The 24,426-nt window shown below is 42.6% G+C and overlaps 1 protein-coding gene across 1 annotated transcript in view; it reads right to left on the reverse strand.

Moving 5' to 3' along the window:
- CD109 (CD109 molecule) overlaps nt 1-21,174 on the reverse strand; it is an 83,212-nt gene extending 62,038 nt beyond the window's left edge. Inside the window, exons 1-4 of the mRNA XM_051613719.1 lie at nt 21,092-21,174; nt 20,585-20,745; nt 3,884-3,912; nt 101-331 (exon numbers count right to left, since the gene is read on the reverse strand). Coding sequence (XP_051469679.1) covers nt 101-331; nt 3,884-3,912; nt 20,585-20,745; nt 21,092-21,174 — 504 coding nt within the window. The remainder of the gene's footprint in view (nt 1-100; nt 332-3,883; nt 3,913-20,584; nt 20,746-21,091) is intronic.
- Nucleotides 21,175-24,426: the final 3,252 nt, after the last annotated feature.

Below are 24,426 nucleotides of genomic sequence, written 5' to 3' on the forward strand. Positions count from 1 at the left end.
AGCAAGATTTAGATAACAATATATATGATCTTTATTTGTCACATAAAGTTGGAACATATGACAAATTCCAATGTATAACCAGGTTCCTGTGGACACTTACTTGGATATATATATTCAGAGATGCTTCGTAAGGTTTGAGATCAGGATAGACAGTAACAATCCGAAACATCACGTCTTGTCCTGGTTTATACATAGATTTATCAGTCTGGATGAATACAGAAATGGTCTTTGACACATATATCAAGCTGGTACGGTTCGAGAAGATGAGTTGGCCATCAGCATGGCCCTCCACCAGTAGTTCATAACTCCCAGAAGCACTGTTCAAAGGCAACTAAAAAGAAAATAGTGACTCTCTGTTAACTATCCAAAATATTATTGAAGCTATTACTATTCCAAAAACATTTGACACAAAGATCACACATATTCCTGAACTTGTGAACTTATATAAATTCTTAAAAAGAGAAAGAGGTTTTCAGGGCTTTAAAGTGTAATTTCAACCATTACCTGAGAATGTGTTAGCAGAAACAACTTTTCAACATACTTGCACTTAATTTTGAGTAGTCATCAGGTTTTCAATAATGTAAGTACCTGTGTATTCATATACCATTCACAGACTCACACACACACTTCGTACTCTCTCATTTCTTTTCACAATTATCTAGAGGTTTCTTGGGTTGAATTTTTGGGGGCTAATTTTTTCTGACTTCATTTTTTGTAATGAATTTTCCAAAAATAGAAGAGCTGAAGAAGTTGTTATGTGGGCAAGAAGAGCAGGACAGTAAGAAAAACCTGCATTTCTTTTTACAAGGTGAGGTACTGTTTCTCAATAGAAACCACACTCATCTCAATTTAATGATTCATAATGACAGCACATATTGCAACTGATCTAGGAAATAAAATATTTATTCTTTCCAAAATAGTAAGGAATAAAAGCAGAGACATTTTCTATGGTTAATTCGTTTAGGATAGACACTGAAGGCTCCTCCAGTGCTGGCAGTAAACAGAGACAGACATCACTGGCAAGGACATTTAAACCATGTAAAATCAGAATAACCATGCACAGGTCTCTGTCCAGTGGAAGAGGAAATCTAGAGCTCGTAAGTGAGATGCATCAGTTAATTTCCTAAAGTTAGGTGGGAGGAATCCTAGCCACAGGGGTCAAAAGGCTAAAAGCAGAACTGCTGCAAGACACAGGAATTTCACTTTGACCATAGTCTACACAGACAACAAATGATGCCAGGGACATCCTAGACCAGATGCCGGCTTCTGTACTGCCGTCTGCTTAGGAGTGTCTCTTTCAAGAAAAAGGTTTTAAAATAACATACAACTGGTTCCAACAAGTAGCCCTGCTAAAAGCTGAAGATTCATATGCTTCTGTTTGAAGTTACAGCAGTAAATCTAGAGTACAACCTCTGAAGTCAAGACGACTAAAACAGGCTTGCATTTTTCAGTATAACATATGGAAATGAAGCGCTCCTCTCGCACTGGTAATGAAAATTACAGCTGTTAACTCACCAGTCACTGCACCTCAAAAGTATCCTACCAAGCTCTTTAATGAAAGGCTGCCGTGCCGTCAAAATTCATTTAAGAGCACACAGTGTGGTAACAGAAATTTCCAAGCAGGGCAAAAATGTCACAGGGCAGAAAATGAGGTAGACACAAATGCCTATATCAAGTACATTTCTTTCTCTTTGTCTTTACCTATAAAGAGAAATCAGTAAAATTCCATCCCTCTCTGTTGACTTTCTCATTTTAAAAACAAGGAAGGAAAAAAAAACCAGGAAGGGGGAAAAAAAAGGCTCTTTTTCACCCATAAGCAGGTGCATGATTACACAAGAAGAAGATATTCCCCCTCTTAAAATCTGGACTTATATAACTAAATTTTAGGAGCAAAGCACCACACTGAAACACATTCTGCATTTTCTTCAACTGCAGGTTTTTGTATACACATCGCCAAGAACATATGATTCACATATTTCAACACTTTCTGACTTCCAAGCCAAATATTCTGGAATATATTAGATAGAAGGAACAGCCTTAGTTACTGCATCTGCCAAATATTACCTCAAAATTAATTCATTTACAAATATTACCATTTAGAAAGAAGGTGTATTCCCTAAAAAGCAGACAGGAGTCCCTACAAGAAGTCCTGGAAACGTTATTAACATTCCAAATCAAAATGAGGGTAAAATAAGCTTATTTTATCTCATCATAGCAGCAAATTGTGCTCTTAGAGCATTACTTTAACATACTTGCAAGGACTGTCTTTGTTCTCACCTTTAAAAGTTTTTAAATGCCATTTAGAGACCTCATCTATTTTTCTGTATCTTTTCCTATCATCAATAATGACAGATAGCATGGCTTCCTCTCTCGATTTTTATACTTTTTCTGCTTCAAAAAATCTTTACTTCCTGCAACTTGATGACAAAACTGTCTCTTGTAACCTTCCTTGATGTAAAAGCCAGAAGTAATGAAGTTTGCACTGCCATGGCAGTGTATTAGGACACCTGAGGTACAAAACAACCCACTTTCCTGGTCACAGATCTAAGGTAACAGGAACTGAACCAATACAACACTTGCAGGAGGTCACTGCTACAATAATGGTAACTGTTTACCTCAGCCCCACCAACTCCTTCTCTTAATGGTTGTTTCTCAACTCAAATATGAGCAAGGCAGTAGAACTTGCTGTCAAAACATTATACCTTAGCCAATACATCCCCCCAGATGAATGGTATTATTATCCCCATTTTGGCACTCCTAATCTAAGAGAGAAAAAGGACACCTCCTGTATCACATCAGGCACCATCATGAGCACCTCAGACAAGGAAGCTACTGTTACCTCTGGAAAAGACGATGGCTGAAACCATAAACTCATTACCCATCTTCTGCTACCAGCCAGCTATACTTTGGCCAAAACACAAGTCCACCATGGCTACACAATAGTAAAAAACATCTTACTATTAAAAAAAGTCAGTTTTCATCACTTCAGAGAGTGGTGAGAGAGGGAGGAATTCACCTCACTCAGTTTTAGGTGCTTGAACACTTTAAGGCCTGGCCAGATTATACTAAGGAACTTGTTAATTTAATTTTATTTTTTTTAACTGAGTTTTCTGTGTTTGCTAATTTACAGTTCATAAAAATGCATTTCAGCCTAGTAGTCTTCATAACACTGAGCTGTTCATTTTCACTGATTATCCATCTATCAAACATTTCCAGATTATTTCATCAGATAGACAGTTATTTGAGATCAAAACTTAAACTCACTGGATCTATGGAGACTCAGACTTACAGATGTCTAAAAAAACAAAGACTTTGGCAAAACTTTTCTCCTGATACAAGTACATAATTCTTTAGATTGGGTTTTCAAGATGATGATTCAGGATTATAAATTAAGGATTCATACTCAACACATCATTTTATAATACATATTTTTGTTCACTAGTTAGCTTAATATGTACTTTCACTGCACATGCATTTCCAAATCCTTCAGATGACACTGTATAAATACAATTTTATTTTAATGCTTCTCAAGCACTGCTTTGCACAATTCTTTCAGCTCAAATTAGCCCTCATGGTGTGCGTGAAATAGAGATGTAGGTATCAACCAGTCAAAAAAAAAACCCCACAAAGCAAAGTTCTGTGTTCAATTTTATGACAGCTTGTGCTGATGCTGGAAATCAGCTCCCAAATCCTGTAATTACTTGTAACAAGCTGCAGAGTAATCGATCTCAAAACTCCTTGGCTTATTGGTCAGAAAACACACCCATCTGAGAATGCGAAAATAGCTAGGAACTCATACAAAATACATCATCTCACCAACACCAACTGATGAAAAGTTTAAGAGAGGCAACATTTTCTAAGGAAGGAGGAAAGAAATACTTACTACTGGAAGAACAAGAGTCCCAAAGGAATCTGAATAAAAAAGAAGAAATACCACACTGTTAGAAATCTCATAAAAACTTACCAAAACATCAGCGTTATCAGGTTAATTGGAAGAGCAATGATCCCCCCCCATTCCCATAATACCTGTCCATAATACCTAGTAGACAACCAGATTCCCTTGATGCAGCTACTATGGAGCTCAGGGCACATGAACCAGCCAACACACACACAATGGGCTGTGACCAGCTGGCAAGCACCCACATGCTTATCAGCTAGCTGATTGCTGCCAACCATCTGTACCTCAAACTGAAAAATATACAGCCTGGAGTAACTGCTGCATTAGTCAGTATTGACATACTGTGTTTATACATCTTCAACACCTCATTCCCCACATTCATTTTCCCCAAGTCCTGCCAAGGCCGCTCTCAGCCACCGTTAGTTTATGGGATAAGCAGCTCATCTCCATAGACACATGAAAGAGCACAAAGGAAAGCGGAGGAACCCAAATAACACTCATCCCCACCCCAGGGGAGCACTCAGATAATCACACACACATCACCACAGGCCCAGAGCCACACCAGCAGTAGGGAGTCACAATACTCCAGAGACACAATCCCCTCACCATCAGGCTACCAGATTCAGCAACTCCGTAACAATCACTCCCACACCAAACCTGCTAAAAGAACCAGCCAGAGCAGAACAGCCCAGAAAAACTGAAATGCAGTGCTCTACTTAAATAATAGTCTGAGGGGGCCAAAGGTGTCCCAGCAGGAAGCCACCAGAACAAGGAGAGCATGGTTCAGCACTGCTGTCCTTGAGAATTACTTCCCTCTTGGGTACCACTGCCCTAAGACCTTAGAATCCTGCTTCTGCAAAGATAGTTCCATAACTCCTTCACATGTAAGAGAAACTCAGGATATTTTGTACTAATTTCCTCTGCAGTTTAGTAGGTAATTAGTTTTAGTAATCATTTTTATTAAGACTAACATTTCTAGAATAAATAAAAAAGGAAAAAATCTAAACTACACACTATCAGAGAAAGGCAAAATGGCAAAAACTGCCTTCATCCTGGCCATTTCCTCTAGCTGTATCCTCCTACCTGGTGGTTTCACTGCTATGAAACACTTTAGGGCTGACCAAAAGTTAAAGTATGTTATTAAGGGCATTGTCCAAATGCCTCTTAAAACACTCACAGATTTGGGCATTGACCACCTCTCTAAGAAACCTCTTCCAGTGTTTCACCACCCTCTCAGTAAAGAAATGCTTCCTAATTTCAAGTCTGAACCTCCCCTGATGCAGCTTTAAACCATTCCCATGTGTCCTGTCACTGGATATCTAGGAGAAAAGCTCAGCATCTCCCTCTCCACTTCTCCTGCTCAGGAAGCTGTAGAGAGCAGTGAGGTCACCCCTCTGCCTCCTTTTCTCCAAACTAGATGAGCCCAAAGTCCTTAGCTGATCCTCACAGGACATTCTGCTCAGCCCTGTCACCAGCTTTGTTGCCCTCCTCTAGATGCCTTTAAGGACCTTAACACCCTTCTTGAATTGGGGGGCTCAGAAATGTACACAGCATTCAAGGTGAGGCCTCACCAATGCTAAATAAATCATCATCTCCTCTTTTGACCAGCTGGTTCTGCTGTGTTTAGTGCACCTCACGATATGGTTTGCCCTCCTGACTGCCAGGGCACATTGCTGACTTGTATTGACTCATATTTTCTTTCACTGATTCCATTCAGTTAGGTCTTTCACATCTCCTAAAAGGCAATGAGTTTATACCTATGTTCTACTCATTTGTTTCATGGAGTAAGCAAAAGGAAAGATCTTTAATTTCTTCAATTTCAGTCCTTGATCTTGGACATAGAAGCAAGATGAAGCAATCACTTGACCTTCAAACTCCAATAAATGGTCATTTTAAAGTCAAATTTCCTGGTTTGAGCCAGGACACATCGATTTTATTTTTAGTGATTTTCCTTTTCAGTTAAGTCTCTTGTAAGTAACTACACTTTCTGAAATTAACAGCATGTTTTTCAGTCCGTGTCTGCTTCTAGGACTGATAACACCCAATGTTTATGGTTATCGCTGGAGAATGTTATGTAGAACCAAGTCCACTGCTTGGTTCTGCTACACTTCTTATGCTCCAGAACAAAAGGGAGGCAAAAGGATCACACCTGCAACCCTCCTGTGGGGAGAAGCAGATCAGACAGCTGACCAAAACTGATTAAATGAAGTATTTCATCACATAATACTCAGTATAAATCTGACGGACCACGAGGTTCAAGCTCTCTTCATCCATGGCCAGCATCCTGGGAGGATTCTGTCCATTCATCTACCTGTGATCCCGATCCATGTATTCCTCAATCTCTGCATTCCTGCATCCAGGTTCTGTCTGCTGCTGGCTCCAGGAGTCCAGGCCAAGACTTCCATGGGGCTGCCCTGCAGCCCCGGTGGTGACGTGAGCATTGTTGGGGCGAGCATGATTTTGGTTTTCTATACATTTATATATATTTCATGATTTTCTTTTTCATCATTATTGCTTTTCATTAAAACTGTGTAATTTAGTTTCCAAACTGTAAGTCACTTTTTCACTTTCATTTCCTTTTCTGGGAAGGGAGAGGGCTTAATAGAGGGCCCTGTCATTCATTTAATTGCTGGCCCAGCAGTAAACTGTGACATCAAGGAATTATTTCCTTTGACAGTGGCAAACAGAAGGAAGTCTCCATGGACTCAACACAGGTTGCCCTGGCTGCTGCCAGAGCACTAAAGGAAAAATCTCATCCAGCATTTACCATCTATTCAAATTATAACCTGGGTTAAACCAAATGACTCACATCCTACAAATTAAGTTTGTGGGTAGCACACTCCAGTACTTCATTCTGGTATTCAAAAGCTTAACAGTGATGAGTGCCATCGGGCCGTAAGCAACACAGTTCTTTCCACAACATGTTTATGCTACCATTAAAGCCACACTTTTTTTCCTATCATCCCTCTCTCCTCTTCACTCAAGAAGAAGCCCATGCAGTCGTTGACTTTGAGCAACCCCACCAGCCTTTGGGGTCTTCCAGGCAACAGTCACAGGCAAAATGTGGAGAGGACACCCTGCCCCACTGCATGGTGTAAAGGAGACCCATGCTCTGCTAAGCTTGCTTGAGAGACAAGGCTACAAGACAACCCTCAGCTACAGGAGAGGAATTACACAGTCCTGCAGTTCCAAATCATAGGCGATATAAATCCCTCTGGACTCAATGACATATTTATTCCCAACACCTACCCAAACAACTGCATGCCCAAACAATTGCACTAAAAGAGACATCACTGATAACAGTACATAGGAGAAGGACCTAAGGGTGATGGTGGACAAGAAGCTCAACATGGACCGGCAATGCCACCTCGCAGCCCAGAAAGCCAGCCATGTCCTGGGCTGTATCAAAAGCACGGCCAGCAGGCCAAGGGAGGTGATTCTCCCTCTCTGCTCAGCTCTCGTGAGGCCCCACCTGGAGTATCATGTCTGATTCTGGAGCCCCCAATACAAGAAGGACATGGAGCTGTCGGAGTGAGTCCAGAGGAGGGCCATGAAGATGATCAGAGGGCTGGAGCACCTCTGCTCTGAAGACAGACTGAGAGAGCTGGGGCTGTTCAGCCTGGAGAAGAGAAGGCTCCAGGGAGACCTCATAGCAGCCTTCCAGTACCTGAAGGGGGCCTACAGAAAAGCCAGGGAGGGACTTGTTACAAGGGCTTGCAGTGAGAGAACAACGGGTAATGGATTAAAACTTGAGGAGGAGAGATTTAGATATTAGAAGGAAATTCTTCCCTGTGAGGGTGGTGAGACACTGGAACAGGTTGCTCAGGGAAGTTGTGGAAGCCCCCTCTCTGGAAGTGTTTAAGACCAGGCTGGATGGGGCTCTGAGCAACCTGATCTAGTGGGAGGTGTCCCTGTCCATGCAGCGGGGTTGCATCTAGATGGTCTTTAAGGTCCCTTCCAACTCAAACCATTCTATGATTCCATTAGCTTAGCTAAAGGAAATTTATGTCTTCCTAGCTTAGGAGAGATGAACTGTTAACTAGGAAGATTTCAATTTTTTAAGATATTACAGTATTTCACTGGTAAAGGAGGGTGGATATAGGCTAACTCACAACAGTAGAGATGGTGTAAAGCTACCTCCTGAAATTTCTCTTATCTGTATACTAAAAGCCTAACCCTTCTCTAGTTCTCATCCCTCTGTAGCTGTGCTAAAGCTTGGTTTTGTACGCCCATGACACTGTGTCACCAAAAGAACCCCACACTTTTGTCACTGCTGATAATCAGTTATTAACAAGGAACAGGAATTTAGTTTCATTTATCACACACATCTGAGGGGATATGCATGACAAGTACTGCCACGCTAGCTTTAATCTTTCCAACACAGCTGATTGTAGCAACAGCCAGAGAAATTACTTCAGTACGTTGGGAGACCCGAAGCACAAATCTGATATTCCTGCCACAGCGCACACCACAGCAGCTCTGTTTCCATCTTTACCCACACCAGTGCAAACAGGCCAGCACAGAGGCAGCGCGGGGCAGGGCGCCGCAGGTGACCGCTACGCACCACCCTGCACAGCACCTCACAGCTTTCAAAGCAACCTTTCATCTCACACAGCAGGTACTTTCCAGCTTTCTCATCAGGGCAGTGCCTGCTTGCCTCCACCTATTTTGTGAACAACTAGCATGCAAATGACAGAAACCTTAAGCCAGGAGACCTAATATCAGGTCTAAGCCAGATACAGCCATGATGCAGGGGGGAAACCATTTGGGGACGAGGGAGATTTGAATTACAGTCATTTTTGCTTTGTGCTTCTCAAAAAAGATGCCTTGATAAAGCCCAGAGAGCCGCCTCATTCCTAGCCAGTGAAAATCATAAAAGGCTCCAGGGCATGAGGTAGTCTTCCAATTCATGTCACTACGTAATTATTTTCTTAGAAACTGAGCAGCCTGGGCAGATCCGAAACTCTTCGGTGTTGCAGTGAACTTCCCTGTCATGCAAGATTTTCCCATGTTCTCATAGATTGCCAAGCTGCCATCATCCTCTGGAGCTCTGCTCAGCTACGCCCAGAGATGGCTTTGGATGTGCTCAAGCAAATTATTCTCTTCATGCTAATGCTGAATTGCTGAAATTCACCACATTTTTCCATCTACTTGATGAATTAAAGTAATATTTAATTGTACAGCAATGTCAGGCTTATAAGGAGCTAACAATGGTCCAACAGCTGGAGCATGGCACTGCTCAGGTGGATGATCTGCTATCGTGCAGCTGGACATTTTTACCCACATCCAGTGTGTAACACTTCTACATCAGTTGAGTCTCCAGAAATGGCAACGCTTGTCACCTTCCTTGGACACATCTCTGCAAGGGATCCCATTCATTTTTAATTACGGGTCCCAACAATTATAGGTAACAGACTCAAGGCAGTAGACGCAGGTTTAGAAAGGAGCCCAGAACAGCAACACCACTTGCACCAAGTATCACAGAGCACAAAACGCTTCCTCCAGACTCATCACATCTGCTCTCAACAGCAGCAGATTAACCAGCACAACTACAAAGGGCACCAGCCAGGCAAGAGCCCAGGTCCCTGCTATCATAAGGGATTAGAAGCCATGCTCTAGATGCAGGGGGGGGGAAAATGTAGTAGACCGTTCCAGACTCATCCTGAGGAAAGTTAAAAAACAATCAAAAGAATCCCCACAGAAGTCACATGATCCTTCCAGAAAAAGTATCTTTCCTTGCCAGTCACAAAACCATTTCTCTCACAGAATTCCTGAAGTTCATAATGTGTTCATTCAAAAAATACTGCATGGAAACACTGTTACATTGTACCACCTCCTTTCCCTCCTAGTTCTTGGCATTTAGCAGAGTCCAGCAGAAGAGGAACCAAAGGCACTGTGGTGACATGTCACCAGTATAGATGGCAGCAGAAAATTTTCATCTTTTTAATGTATCTTGCCACCATGACATTTTCTGAAGATCTGATAGTCTTGCTATTAGCAAAGCAAATAGGAAAAAAAATGACACAGCCAAACAAATGCATGGTTTTTTTGACTTACGGAAAGTTGCACAAACAATGGCATCTTCCATTCTTCCCATTCCATGGGCCTGACCCAAACCCAGAAACTTACGCTACCCCTTCCTGAGCTGACACCACCAGCACTAGGCCTATACGTAAAAGTTTCAGCTTCCACTCCCCAAAAAGAATCACAGAATCTAGGGGTTGGAAGGGACCTCAAAAGATCATCTAGTCCAACCCCCCTGCCAGAGCAGGATCACCCAGAGCACATCACACAGGAACATGTCCAGGCGGGTCTTGAAAGTCTCCAGAGAAGGAGACTCCACAACCTCTCTGGGCAGCCTGTTCCAGTGCTCTGTCACTCTCACAGTAAAGAAGTTTTTTCTGATATTTACATGGAACTTCCTATGTTCCAGTTTGCACCCCTTGCCCCTTGTCCTATCACTAGACATCACTGAAAAAAGCCTGGCTCCATCCTCCTGACACTCGCCCTTAACATATTTGTAAACATTGATGAGGTCATCCCTCAGTCTCCTCCAAACTAAAGAGACCCAGCTCGCTCAGCCTTTCCTCATAAGGGAAATGTTCCACTCCCTTAATCATCTTTGTGGCTCTAAAAGGACAGAGGTTCCTGAAAACTGCCTATATGGCTTGGCACAGTGAGCTAGAGCTTGTGCCAATATAAATCAGCTGGGAGAATACAGACTGGAGCACCACTCCAGTCTCTTAATTTCCACAAACTCAGGTCTCAGCTCTGCATTCTAGCTCATGTGGCAGGTATTGCCACAAACAGACTTTCTCACTTAACTTTTTCTACCTACATCCTCATTCCTTCTTAGCCTTGTGTGAGAATGGAAAAATATAACTGGGATCACTTCAGATTGATTTACTGAAATGATGCCATGTCTTTCTTCTGGCAGCTAAGTTCACATATCCGTGCTTAGGAAATGTTTACAGAAAAGCATTTTCTTTGCAGCGGTAAATGGAATTTTTTCTACTGCAGAGCCTATTGAAAAAACTCACATCAGAGACATAAAAAATTATGTTCTTCGATGTCCTTCCAGATTTTTCTTCCTATCCAAAATATATACTATTTTTATGTTTAAAAAAAAAAGCAAAAATACCAAGGCCTAAACAGTCCAGAAGTGAAAAATGTTTTTTCTTCATAAAAGGCCTACAAATCTGTTGAGTTCACTCATTACCATGCTCCCTGTTTCTATCCCCCCTTATCCTTTTCAGTACTTTTTGCAATTTTGCAGGCTAAATTCACTCAGAAATTATAAAGTGAGAGAGAGGCAGGACACCCCATGGAGGAAGGTGTAAAGGCACAGGAGGAATAACTCTTACCAAACTCTGCGGTTGCCAGCAAGTTCTAGCTTCAGTCTGCAATGCAGAGTGATATGTATTTTCCTGACAATCAGGACAATTCATGACAAAAAACTTTATTAAGCCAAATCCAGAAGTTTTTCTCCAAACTGCTTTACTCCATAATCAGAAGAGTGGTGGAAGCCCAACCATAGAAACCACAAAATAGATACAGATTTACTGGAAGGCATGAAGAGAAGGGCTGCTGTCCTTTTCCCCTGCCCCTCACCATGGCATTCCCTGTGCCTTCCTACTTCACACGGCAAAGGAGTGGTGGTACCTTCCTGCTTGTCCCTTTTCCTGGTTCACCCTTCTTCTCTCACCAGCGCTACTAGATCCACCCCTGAGGAATACCACCACCTCCCACCCCCTCAGAGAGACAGACAGACACTGCCAATACTGGGTGACCCTTCCCTTGCCCTGACGTATCCACAATCCCTTCCACAAGCAAGCACCTAGTTTCCTGCAGACTGGCCCTTCCAATTTCTTTTTAGACTTCAGTCATAATTAAGAGATTCAATTCTCCACTGAGTCTTCTAAGGTAAAAATACAAACACTAGGGATTATGCTAGTATTACCACTTTCAGCTGAGCGGTCAGTTGCAAGAACAGAATACTTAAAACACTCTGTGGTCTATCTGAGACACATCTTGTTGGGTAGGAAAACAAAAGAGCTCCATATTTCTAAAACTAAATCATCTCTATAATCAGGGACTTTCTGAATGCAATCCAGCAGCTACCACCACAGATGCTTAAACACAAGTACAGGCTCTTTTTAACTTTTTCCCAAGATCAGCCTCTAAGAGCAATCCATGGACTTTTTGTCACACACATGAAATTATCACTGTCTACCATACTCAAACAACCGTATTTCCATGAATTTAAATATACAGCTGTAGCAAGACAAGTTTTGAATACTGCAGAGAAAACTTTCTTGACATCAGATCCAGCCTATGAAACTATGCAAACAGTTCAGAATTAATCACAGACTTAAGCCTTTTACACAACTAAATGGGAAACCAATTTCATTCACTTGGTTTTCCCTTGGTGACTATAAACAAACACAAACTCACACACATCTGCACATCCTGCTTTCAAGGCACTACTGGCCATCATTATTATCCATTCTGATGACAAAGCCACTATTACTGCAATTTAAAGCAGCTGCAGTTTTTATTCCTACTTAGAATATAGGGAAATCAAGATGTGGCTAAGCCTGTCTAGGACAGAGATTTGGTGGTATTATTACCACCCTCATCACATCAATTGCTGTAACTGGAGCAAAATTCCATACTTGTCATCTCTCAACTGCAAATAAAACATTAATGAACTATTTATGTTTCCTCTTAGAGGGAGTGTATGAATATAAGGTTTGTTTGCATATTGGTTTTCTTCCTTTTTCTGGAATGCATTCAGAGTCTGTGATGACAAAGCCACTTAACTTTTCTGAGACCACAAAATTATTTAGATATACAAAAATATTACCAGAGACTTCTCTCATCAATAAATAAAGCCAATATAAATCCCTACCTATACAAAATAAGCATCTGGACCTCACAGCTGCACTTCCAGGAAGCTGGAGCAGTGAGGGAAATTCTGGCCATGTTTTCTACACACATACTTATTTGGACTACAGTGAATCTAGGTTAACCAGCACCATCTCTTGCCACGTGCTATTCAACATCTGCAAATAGGATCTCGGCTCTGCCTTCACAAACAAGTAGTCAGGGATAGCAGCACACAGGAACCAGCAATGCTGCCAGTGCAGATAGTCATGGGAGTCTCATGAGAAGTCACCCGTGTATGACTGGAGACCCATGGATTTCCCAACAGCTTTCTGCCTCTGCAGGTACTTCTGTAACTCTCAGCACTTCAGCTTGGATCTCTTTCTAATTAGATACCACTAAGGACATCACCCATCCACTGTAAGCTCATACCACTTTCTCTTTAAAGCTACCTTTTATATACCTGAAGGGTAATAACCAGGTGCAGAGCACACTTCTGCCACTTCATCCCAGTTCCTCCAATCTTTCCTCAAATGCTTTCCAGAATGTAGAACAGATTCCCAGGGTCAAATGCGAAGTCTGTTAGCCCAATGTCCAATTTCTAGCAATGGTCAAGGAGACACCTGAACAGCATAAGAACAGAACAAGTCCACAGTGACTCTTCCTTGGGTACTCTTCCCAGCCTACACAATCTGAGGCTTGGGGCTTGAGAAGTCAAAACTGGTGTCTTTCTACTGCATCAGCCCTTGATGGACTTCTGCCTCGTGAATCTGTGCAATCACATTTTCCATCCACAACACCTGGGACATGGAGTTTCACAGTTTATTTCCACCTCACATAAAGGCCCACATTCTTCTGTCTGGTTTGAACTTGCCTTCTGAGACATCTCAAATCTTTCCCTCTTCCTGGAATTTCTCCAGTTGGTTCACAGCCTCCATGAGGAGTGCCCCAAATCAGGCACAGCATTCTCCAGGAAGACTAATCTGAGCTGTGAAGATTACTAGAATACTTTCTCATAGCTTACAGAAAATATTTCTGTGTATACATTTGAGCACAGTGTTTGCAGTCTTTTTTTGCACCACAGCATTACCTACAAGCTTTCACCTTTTGGTACCTTTAAACCATCACCCATTCCCTTAACACTCACCCTTTTCTGCAGGACTGCTGCATTACCTAATTACCCATCCAGTAAACATGTGCTTATTTATTCCTCAACAAAAGCAGAAGTGTGCAGTTGACCAAGTGAATCACACACTAGTTTTTCCTCTAATCATTTCCCATTTTGCCAAAATCAGCTCAAAATCTAATCTTTCCTCCCAGCATCCTTGCCACTTTTTCACTAATCTAAAAAACACTCTCCCTTTTTCACCCAAGTCAGTCATACTGAACAACAGTTTCAGGGCAACTGTTTTTCAGTTGGAGTGAACCTACTTCATGAATATTGTTTTCCAACTAGCCACAAACATATTTAGTAAGAGTTCCATGCTGTCCCCACTTCCCCAGCTGGGTTGTCAGAATATCACATGCCAGAATAACAAAAGCCTTACTAAAGTCAAAATATAATGATATCCCACTGCCTCCCTACCTACAACCTCTGCCAGCCCATGGTGGAACACATTCTATTTGCAGGTTTTCAGCCTTCCAGAATGTCTCTCTTCACTTATACTCTCAAAACTTCACCAGGAGTTTTAAAATTATTTCAATCAATTCCCCCAATATTCTACAGGCAATTTACAGAATAAGCCTAAACACCTTTTTTAACAAAGTATTCTTTAACCTGTTCCTCCCCTTTTGATGCCTTCTTAACTCTTTTCCATAGCAGTTAGTTGATCCTTGCGGTGAAGACCAAGCACTTACTGTCTTTGAGCATCACTGACCAGGGCCTTTCTCATCAGAGCAGTAAGCCACATCCTTTGGTAGATTTCTTGCTACCAACATGATATTTTAAAACCCTTCTTTATTATCCTTCACATTCTTTCCTACTCATGGTTTGCCCTTTCTTACCCTTGCTACTCCTTTAAGCTCAACCTCTGTAATCTGATCTCATTTTCATTTTATACACACAGATTTCCTTTTTTTCTGTTGTTTATTCAGCCAGTGAGAAAATCGTGTTTAGTTACTTTACTTCTTACCCTTCTGCTGTGTTGGGGTAAAGTCACTTAACAGCTTTCTCCCTTTGCTTTCCTTCCTTCTTGTTTCAGATAGCATCTCCCCTCCCAATTCCTGTTATTTATTGGCATCATTTTTTCCCCAAATTCACAGCCCTCTACTTTGTTTTTCTCTCTTCCCTCTTTCCTAAAAGCTGTAAAGCCCCTCCAGTTCACAGTAGCAATGGGGAATCCCACACTGGCACAGGTAATATTCCCTCCTCTGTAAGAGTTGCCACATTCCCATTATTTATGCCATGAATGAATTATTCCAGCCTTCTCTAGACAATGTGAAACAGACTATAGCACTCGATCTGTCACACTCTCCTTGGCTGGATGTTGGTGAAGAACATGGTGACCAGAGTGACCTTGCATATGCACACACAAGCCTTGAGGCACACAAGGACTCCTCCCCTTAAGTCTCAAACAGCATCCACTCAATAAGATAAAGCTCAAGAACTGGATGGAATTTCTTCCATTTTTCTGCAAACTACTTAGCAGGCCTGTTAGCAGGGTGGACTCAACAATAGGCACAGAAACCTGTGATTTTTTTCTTATAGGTACTCCAGCAATATAAAAAAGTCCGCAACAGAGTGTCCTCTACTACTCCATCTCTGGATCAACTACTCTACTTCTCTTCTACTTGTCTCTGGATCCAGCCCCAACACCCTCTTCCTCAAAATTTTTCCTTCATTCTGGTTTTAATAGGTTATCTGCATGTGCTCAGTATTTGACAAATTATTTTTCATGACACAACAGAAAATTTCTTGTGTCCTGGCTCCAACCAGGTGGAGATTACGGATGCAAAACCATGGCTCTCCTGCTCTCTTGCTGTTTTAAGCAATGATGCAGAATTAGTCAGAGGGGAGCTGTACCACTAAACTGCCCCTAAACTAAACCCTTTACCCCACAGATTTTTCAGCACAGATTTTGTGGTCACCAATGAGTCAGTCATTTTATTCTGAAATAAGGCAACTCAAGGTTAACAAAAGGAACGGTTGTACTTAAGTCATTCGTTCCCACTTAGCTGTTACTTTACAACTTACTGTTCCTAATGTTTTTGACTGTTTCCCATACTTACACGGTCAGAACCACATTATTAAGTATGCAAAACATGCCCTCCGGTAAAAGCAGATTTCCCATTGCCTACATGGGTGATCACTACAAGTCTGAGCTTGACAGATGTTCTCACAAACTCTATCATGTCTCATAAATCCTAGCTGAGTGTTTATCACGCTCTAGCTCAACAACCTTTATTACAAGTACATTTACTCCCCTCAGAAGTACAGAAAAGCAGTGCAAATTTAATTAACACGTACAAGTAATTTAAAGGGAACCCAAACTCTGCATGCTATTTTAAACCAGATTCTTCCATTGACAAAGAAGTTCTCACTCACTGTGCCTTATATACATGCTGTTGTACCTTAAACACCAGAAGTTGTAATTAAATCTTATTGTTAAGAACTAAAAACGTTCAGGCAGTCGAGTAAATGATGACAATTTATTACACACAGAAGTTTTCTTACAACTTACTTGGTTTTCTAACTTATAAGCTACTTACTCCTTCCAAATCATCCTAGTACCAACAAGGAAGAATAAAACTTTTCAGAAACTCTTGCAATTAAGGTCTAAAGTTGCTCATACACTAGCACACACTGCAATGTCTGGGTAGCACACCCTGTAAGACAACACTTCTCACCAATTCAAACTACATCTCTATTGATCAAAGCCTGGATAAATATGCATGGCAAGAGTCACCCTTGACTATAATCACTGAAAATCAAGCCATTCGTGCATAAAATTTAACTTGCCTGTCTCTTATTCCCATCATTACTTTTTTTTGTTGTTGATCCAGAAAACCCAACAGCTCAAATTGCACATAAGCCACTGTGATCTTCTGCAGTCATTTTCGATCAGGGTGAGGATCTCTCTGATACTGCATCTCTATAGAAAATGTGTCAAGGCCTGATACAGTGCACAGAAACAGCTTTAGTTAGTGCTTTGTGTTGCTCTGGAGTACACAAGAGACAATGGAAACCTATTCTCCCCTGGTGACGCACTGACCCTCTTTTTTGGTTGTGTGTGTTCACAGAAAGTTTACCTGTAGCAGCAACATCTTGCTTGCAATAATTCAGTCAGTCTGTTTTCACTACATTTAATCTAATTAACTTAATTTCTGTACTAATACATTGGTCTTAAACAATCTCCCTCACTACAGTACTTTTGGATTCTGGAATAATGAGCCAAGCTCAAAATACCAGCATTTCTTGAAATGTGTGTGTATGTACACTTTCTCACTTCAAAGAATACCAACTATCCCAACTATCCCCTTTGTTAATAAACATATTTATGTTCTCTTTGTTATATGAAAAGCACAATAAAAATGTAAATCAACCTCCACTGCTAAAGCCTTTCTCTAACTGACTATTTCCCAAGAATCACTCAGATAACAAAATCCCACTTCCAGTAACATTAAAACGGTGAACACTTCATCAACCATCACAGCACAAGCAATCTATTTCTTATATAAAGCTAAAGTTACTGGATAAAAAGAAAAAATAACTGTGCCTCTAATTCAACAAGCTCTTTTATGGAGCTAGCTCAGAAATGTAGACCAGTACATACGTGTACCATATTAAGCTTCTGCTGGAGAACCAGAACATATTGTTAACTTTAAGCAACTGCAGATGCACTTTGCCAGATAGACATGTAATAGCTCTTACACTTAGGTACTCAGCACTAATAAAAATGCCCTCCTCAGCCTGTCTTCTGTCCCAGCATCCAATTCCCAAACCTGCACCTCTCCCAGTTCCATCAGAACAAATGTTTGCACACTGAACCAGGGAATTTGTCTGCCTAAAAAAATATTCAAGAAAATAAAAGCTTTATTTTTCAGTCAGAGCAGTTTTGCAAAGCAGTTAATCCCCTGCTTTTGCTGTCACCATGCAAGGAAAAATACAGAGCAGAATTGAGCCAGCTTAGGCAACAGTGCCACTGAATTTGCAGCCTAACCAAGGTAGGCAATCAGTTCCAGCTTTATGAATATCCAGCACAGTCAACAACTTCAGATACACCCTGTCTCCCTTAACACTTATTTTTCATAGACACATGGCAATAAAAGTCATCAAACTTGTGCACCACAGAAACAGTAATACCACTGTATTAGTCACCCTCTGTAACCTAATGGGCCCAAGTCACAGATAAAGCAACATTTTCTGGGCAGTAATATATGCAGCAATTATGTCATTTGAAGAAGATCTTGTGTGCCTGGAGATATGTTTGGATTTTTTGCTTCAAATGCAACAGCTGGCCTAATAAAACCTCCCCCAGTCCTCCTTTGGTCACATTCTTAGATTAACACAGCTACAACAAAATCACTACATACTTTATCATAAAGTTGTTTTGTTCTTCAGTGAAAAATTAAAAGCTTTAGAATATTATTCTGACAAACTGCTTTCTCTCTCAGTAGCTCTATTCACAAATGAACCACTCCTGTAGCACCTTCAGATACAGCCCTTCAACACTACAGCCTCTGTTTTAGGGCAGCTCCCTTGCTCCTGGCCCATAGCAGTTCTGTTCACAGAGAACAAATGACTAACAAAGCATATAACTTGAATCAAAAAAAATGGATGGCAACATACTAAACTTTAAGATTTAGCAAGAGGGGATATACTGAATCTCAGCACCTTATTTTCTTGCTGTTTCATTTACCAATTAAAAAGCATGGGAAATTCAAATATATATTTCAAAGACAGAAAAAAAGATTTAAAATTAACAATAAATCCATGCACTTTAAGAAATGCACTATAGCATTTCTCCTTTTTCCTCTACTGTACTCAGTCTGATACAATGTCATATCTGTTCCTAATCACCCTCTGTTCCCTCTGACTTCAGCAACTCCCAACTCAAGCATCATTGTGTGCTGTGCAGATAGAGACATTCACATATTTTCACATGCTTGGAGTTACCAGTTGCTTGTCTGCTTTTTAATGTTGAAAAGGACAACAGAGAGGGTGAAACTCATGTAAGCCTCCCTGAACTTGATGTTAAGCAGAACTGAAGCAGGAAATAAAAGCCAGTATAGCTAGAGGTAGAAAAGGACAAGACAGTATTTCTTCTAAAAACAACAAATCAGTTGATTTGGGTTTGTTTTGGTTTTAGGTTTCTATCAAAATACTGCCAGGAAAGGTTTGGAGAAGAATTGTGAACTTAAAAAGGCAAGCTCACTACTAATAGCATAATAAATATATCACAGTTTTTTTCTCCACAGAGTAAGAATGTTGGCTTATACACTACTGAATCCTCTGCTATATCTGGTCCAACAAGCTTGGTCTGTACTTCTGAAAAAGCAGAATCTAAATATGGCATGAAGTGTGTTATGGAGACGTAAGATTAAAGATCGTAGGCATGACAGCCAGTGTTTTATTTGCGTGCAGATTTAGGTGCTAGCAAATCCATCCTCCTAAAGTAATTGCCTTAGGCATACATCACCAACAACTACTACTGTTAGATTTGGACACTAGGAGATCAGGTGTATAAATGTAAACAAAGAATTAATACTCTTTTTTTTCCTTTTTTTTTAAATTAGCGTGGGGAACGGTCCGTCTTCTCTCCCCCCACATAAAACACAGCACTATAGGAAATTTGCCTCAAGTTTACAGTTTTACACTGGCCATTGGAGGACACATACCTGATAACAACAGAAAATTAGGGTGGATAAATAATACTCCATGTGAAGTAAAACTTGCCAGTGCATAGTTCTGGAAAACTTTTGCAGAATATTTGAAGTAGCAAGAAAAGTGTTGATCAGATATGCTTTTCTGCATCATGGGGCCACTCCATCACACTCAAAGCCTCAGCTGTTTCTACAGGTTGTGAAGTGAGGTAGGCTTTCATGAAAGCTTTGAAATGAAGGTGTGATGTTCCCAATTAAGATATCTTAACTATAAGACATCAGCAGAAAAATTAGCTTACACCAACAGGAAGAAAGTGCATTACAGCAGGACTTAGCTGCCACCACATCCTCTACTGGTGCATAAATTAAACCAGTGTGCTCTCAGGTTAACTTCAATCACCAACCCGTCCCACAATTCAGGTCTTGATCCTTAACAATTTCTGTTTCCCCCAATGCACAGAGCTTTCAAATAACTGTGTCTGACACAGTCATTTCCACTTTCCTATTGTCATCAGGTTCTCTGTTCCTTAGGGCGTGAGAGGCAGCCAGCTCCAGATGCTTTGTCAGCTTATTTGTTCCACCCTTACCATTATTCCACTTCCTTCCACTTTGCACCTTACCAAGCCTACCAGTGAGCACTTCTTCCTCTACTAACTCTTCAGTGGCCCCAGTACACTGACCAGAGCATCTCCTAGCTCCTCAGCCACTGCACATCCATCACTCTTTGCTACTAACCCGATTATTTTTAGAGTTTACAATGAGCTGCATGTCCATGCAACCACTCGTTGTCCAGCTCAGGCACCCACGTACACACAGAGCCAGCAGAGTACAAGATTATTTTCCTGTAAGTGACCTCTACTTGGTAAAACAGAGTTCCTTTTTTAGTACTGTTCAGAAGCTGAGATATTTTGGGAGAAACAAAATATTTGTGGAAGAAGGCAAATCTAAACGCTTTCCAGGCCAACTCCATTCTCTTACCTTTCTCAAAGACCATTTCCCTGCTCAAGATGGTCTTGTTATCTCTGATCACTTCTCCCCTGACGGTGACCTGCGCTGGGCTCTCCGGCAGCAGAGCCACCCCGACAGTCACGTTTGCTCCAGGCCTGATGTTCCAGGGAGCTGCCACCAGGAACGTAGGTCTAGAAAATCCAAACGGGCAGGGAGAGAAAGGGCAAGAGTGAAACACGATCCCCCAAAAAGTAACTGCGTCCACGTAACACGGTAGGATACGTGTTGCTCAGTTCTGCTGCCGCACTCTGCTGCCCAGGCTGGAGGTGATGCTCGCTCGCCAGGCGCTGCCGAGCGGCACCCGGGCTCTGCAGCACGGGGAGGAGGCACCGCTGCTCTGACCGCTTTTGGGACAAGCTGCCGGGGGAGCCCCCGGGCCAGCGCCCCGACACCCTGCGCAGCCTCCGCGCCGGGCGGGGAGGGGAGGCGCGACGCCCCGCGCCCCCGCCCGCCCCCGGCCCACCCGGCCCCACGTACCCGGCGGCCGCGGAGCTGCAGAGGAGGAGGAGGAGGAGGAGGAGGAGGAGAAGAAGCCGGACGGCGCTGTGGGTCCGCGCCATGGCGCTCGGTGCGCGCTGCCCGCAGCCCTGCGGGTCCGCCGCTGTGCGCAGGGCCGGGCGGGAGGCGTCTCGGCGGGCGGGGGAGGGAAGGGAGACGCCGCCGCTGCCCCCGCGCCAGCCCCGCTCCGGCGGCGGCACCCGCAGGGGCGTTCCCGAGGCCGGCCCGAGGGGAGCGGGGCGGGCGGGCAGGCGGCGAGACGGACACATCCACGCATCTGCAGCCACGGGTGCAGCCCTCGCACCCCGCGCCTTGGGGCGGATGCAGCTGGGGAGCGGCGGGGGATTGCCAGACGAAGACGACATCCTACAAAATAAACTCCGAGAGTGAAGTTTTCTGCCTGTAGCAGGGCGCAGAGGGGCACTCGGCTGTCGGGAACTGCCCGTCCCTCGATAAGGCTTTGCTCTGCAGGGACTTGGAGAGGCTTGGAGAGCCCGCCGAGGCGCGGCGGCGTGGGGCTCTGAGGCAAGTCGGGAACTGTTGCGGATCTGAACCGGGGCAACGATGCTGGCAGAAACGCAGGGAGCGTCGTAGCTACTTAAACGTGAAAAGACTGGTAATGTAGCTCTGGCTGGACTGTCCTGTGTGCCCAGTATCTGCAAAATAAGGTCATGTCCTCATATGCATCTTAACCCATTTTCAGAGTCCAAAAGTGCACTGAAGCAGCTTGGGTGAGGTTCTGCTCCTTTAGCATGTTCGGTGTAACTCTGTAGAAAAGACACATCCAACAACGTATTGATTCTTCTGAATTCCTTCATCACTGCCCAAGTCTAATTTATTTAGAAATTCCACCCAGTCCTTGAAGCCTCCCTCTTCAGAAGCCCCAGGCTGCCATCCTCTGCGTGGTGCTACGCAGACTAAATCCAGTCAGTTATAGCCCTGAATAGAAGCATCATCTTTTGTTCCTGGGAAAACCAAGTATGAACAGTAAATGTTCATAAACACCGTGCTTTAACAGTATCCCAGGCAATCATGCAGTCTTTTCAGATCTTTTAAATTTGCTTTTGTAAATTTTCTTACCTGTGCTCATTCTTTTTGGAGCACCAGGCTTTGTAGCGACAGGAGAGACGGTGCCCCCTCTGTAGACTGGAGAAGACTGTGAGACTACATCGAGCAAAGATGATGCCTGGAAGGTCAGTTTTAGCACTTCCTCACCTGCAAACAGTGCATGATGAAGCAAAGTCTGAGAGATGTTTGCTGTTGCTGTTATTTGTAAGTTCTTAACTCATTGCTGTAAGAAACAGGTAGGGAAGATGATCAGTCAGTGCCACTCCTTTTCTTGGAGATGGTGGGAAAAAATGCTTACAAGTATTGCTGCATCCCAAGGACCCCAGCCAGAGATGGTAAAGCTACTCATAGTACACATTTCTCCAATCTCTGGCACTCCATCATACCTGTCACTACTAACTGTCTCTCTCATTCTCCAAAACAAGGTGGCCGTGTCCAAACTTGGTGGCCAGCAAGCACTCGGTCAATGCTAGCCCCAAAACCTCAGCACAAATTGTTCAAGAGAGCACTTTTTTGGCCAGGGCAAAACATGCCAAGGTCAACTTGAGGGTAGAGACAATCAACTTCCAGTCCCAAGAACATTTGCTGGCACTGCTTAATTCATTAGTATGGAGTTAGCTCAAAAGTCCATTAATGAAAGTGCTTGCAAATGTCACAGATTTTGCCCAGTTGTGCAACAGTATTGTGGACTCTCTTATTTCTTTTTTTTTTTCTTCCTATTTTAATGTACTTTTGTATATTTATTTAATCTCTTCTTCTACAAAAATACCAAAAAAATACTCCTACAGCATAAAGTAAGAGAAGAAATGGATTGTTAATATTAGGATTTCATCTCTCCTGAATAACTTTGTCACTGATAAGAAATGGAGGAAGAGAAATTTAAGTTTTAGATGCCATTCCATAACAATATGCATGCTCCATTTCTTAAAGGTATAGAAAGACATGTTAAATTAATGGAGGATCATCCTACTATTTGGAGATCTCTGAAGGCCTGAGTCCTCTGAACATCCTCCCTTCATTACCTTCCTAATCCAACATGGAGTTTCCTCTGCTGGAGTTGTACCATTCCTCTGATTCCCTCTGCCTTGTCAGAAGACACTTAAAGCCCCTTTCATAATTTCATTTCCAAACAGAATATACTATGCTGTAGGTACATGTAGAGGGATTTCATGGTTGAATGTGCCACTTAGTAATAAAATGTGGTACATAAAGATTCAGTAAGTTCCCAATTAGCAGAGAACATGAATACGTACTAGCCCACTTCAAACATAGTTTTAAGCTGTCTTACAAGCGTCTACAATGTCTTGATTTTCAAAAGTTCTCTGCAGCTGCTGATTTTCATTGTAGCATAAGCATACTCCCAAAGAGCACAGGGAGTAGTGAGTGATCCTGTGTGAGGGGTCCCATGAAAAAGCCACCCACAGGATCTCCCTCTCCCATGTTCTACTCAGTACCTCCCAGCTCTGCAGCCCTCCTAACTCCACTCTACAGCCTGTGCCATACAGCTCTTTCTGGAGACAGGTTTACTTCTAGCATAGGTCATTCCAATGGTCCTGTTTACAACACAGCATCGACAAGGTCTCTCAGCACAGTATGTAAATAGGAAACTGTGGAGCATAGGCAGGTAAGAGGTAAAGCAAGGAAATGTTACACCAACTTCAGCCCCGTACCCAGTGTATGCTTTAACTACACTGTGTATTTCAAGGCTGCTCTGCACATTCCTCTGCACACAGAGGATAAAAATGGGTCAGGAGTAATTGGAAAATAATCACAGAGTCACAGAATCATTAAGGTTGGAAGGGATCTTAAAGATCAAGTTCCAACCCCCCTGCCATGAGCAGGGAACCCTACCACTAGACCAGGCTGCACAAAACCTCGTCCAACCTGGCCTTAAAAGCCTCCATGGATGGGGCATCAACAAACTCCCTAGGCAACTTATTCCAGTTCCTCATGACCCTTATAGTGCAGAATTTCTTCCTAATATCTAACCTAAACCTCCCCCCTCTCAGCATAAAACCATTACCCCTTGTCCTATCACTATCTTCTCTGATGAAAAGCCCCTCCCCAGCTTTCCTGTAGGCCCCTCTCAAGTACTGGAAGGCCACTATAAGGTCTCCCCAGAGCCTTCTCTTCTCTAGGCTGATCAGCCCCAGCTCTCTCAGCCTGTCTTCATAGCAGAAGTGCTCCAGGCCTTTGATCATCTTGATGGCCCTTCTCTGGACCTTCTCTGACAGGTCTATATCCTT

Source organism: Apus apus, chromosome 3 (assembly GCF_020740795.1).
Source record: "Apus apus isolate bApuApu2 chromosome 3, bApuApu2.pri.cur, whole genome shotgun sequence".
NCBI lineage: Eukaryota > Metazoa > Chordata > Aves > Apodiformes > Apodidae > Apus > Apus apus.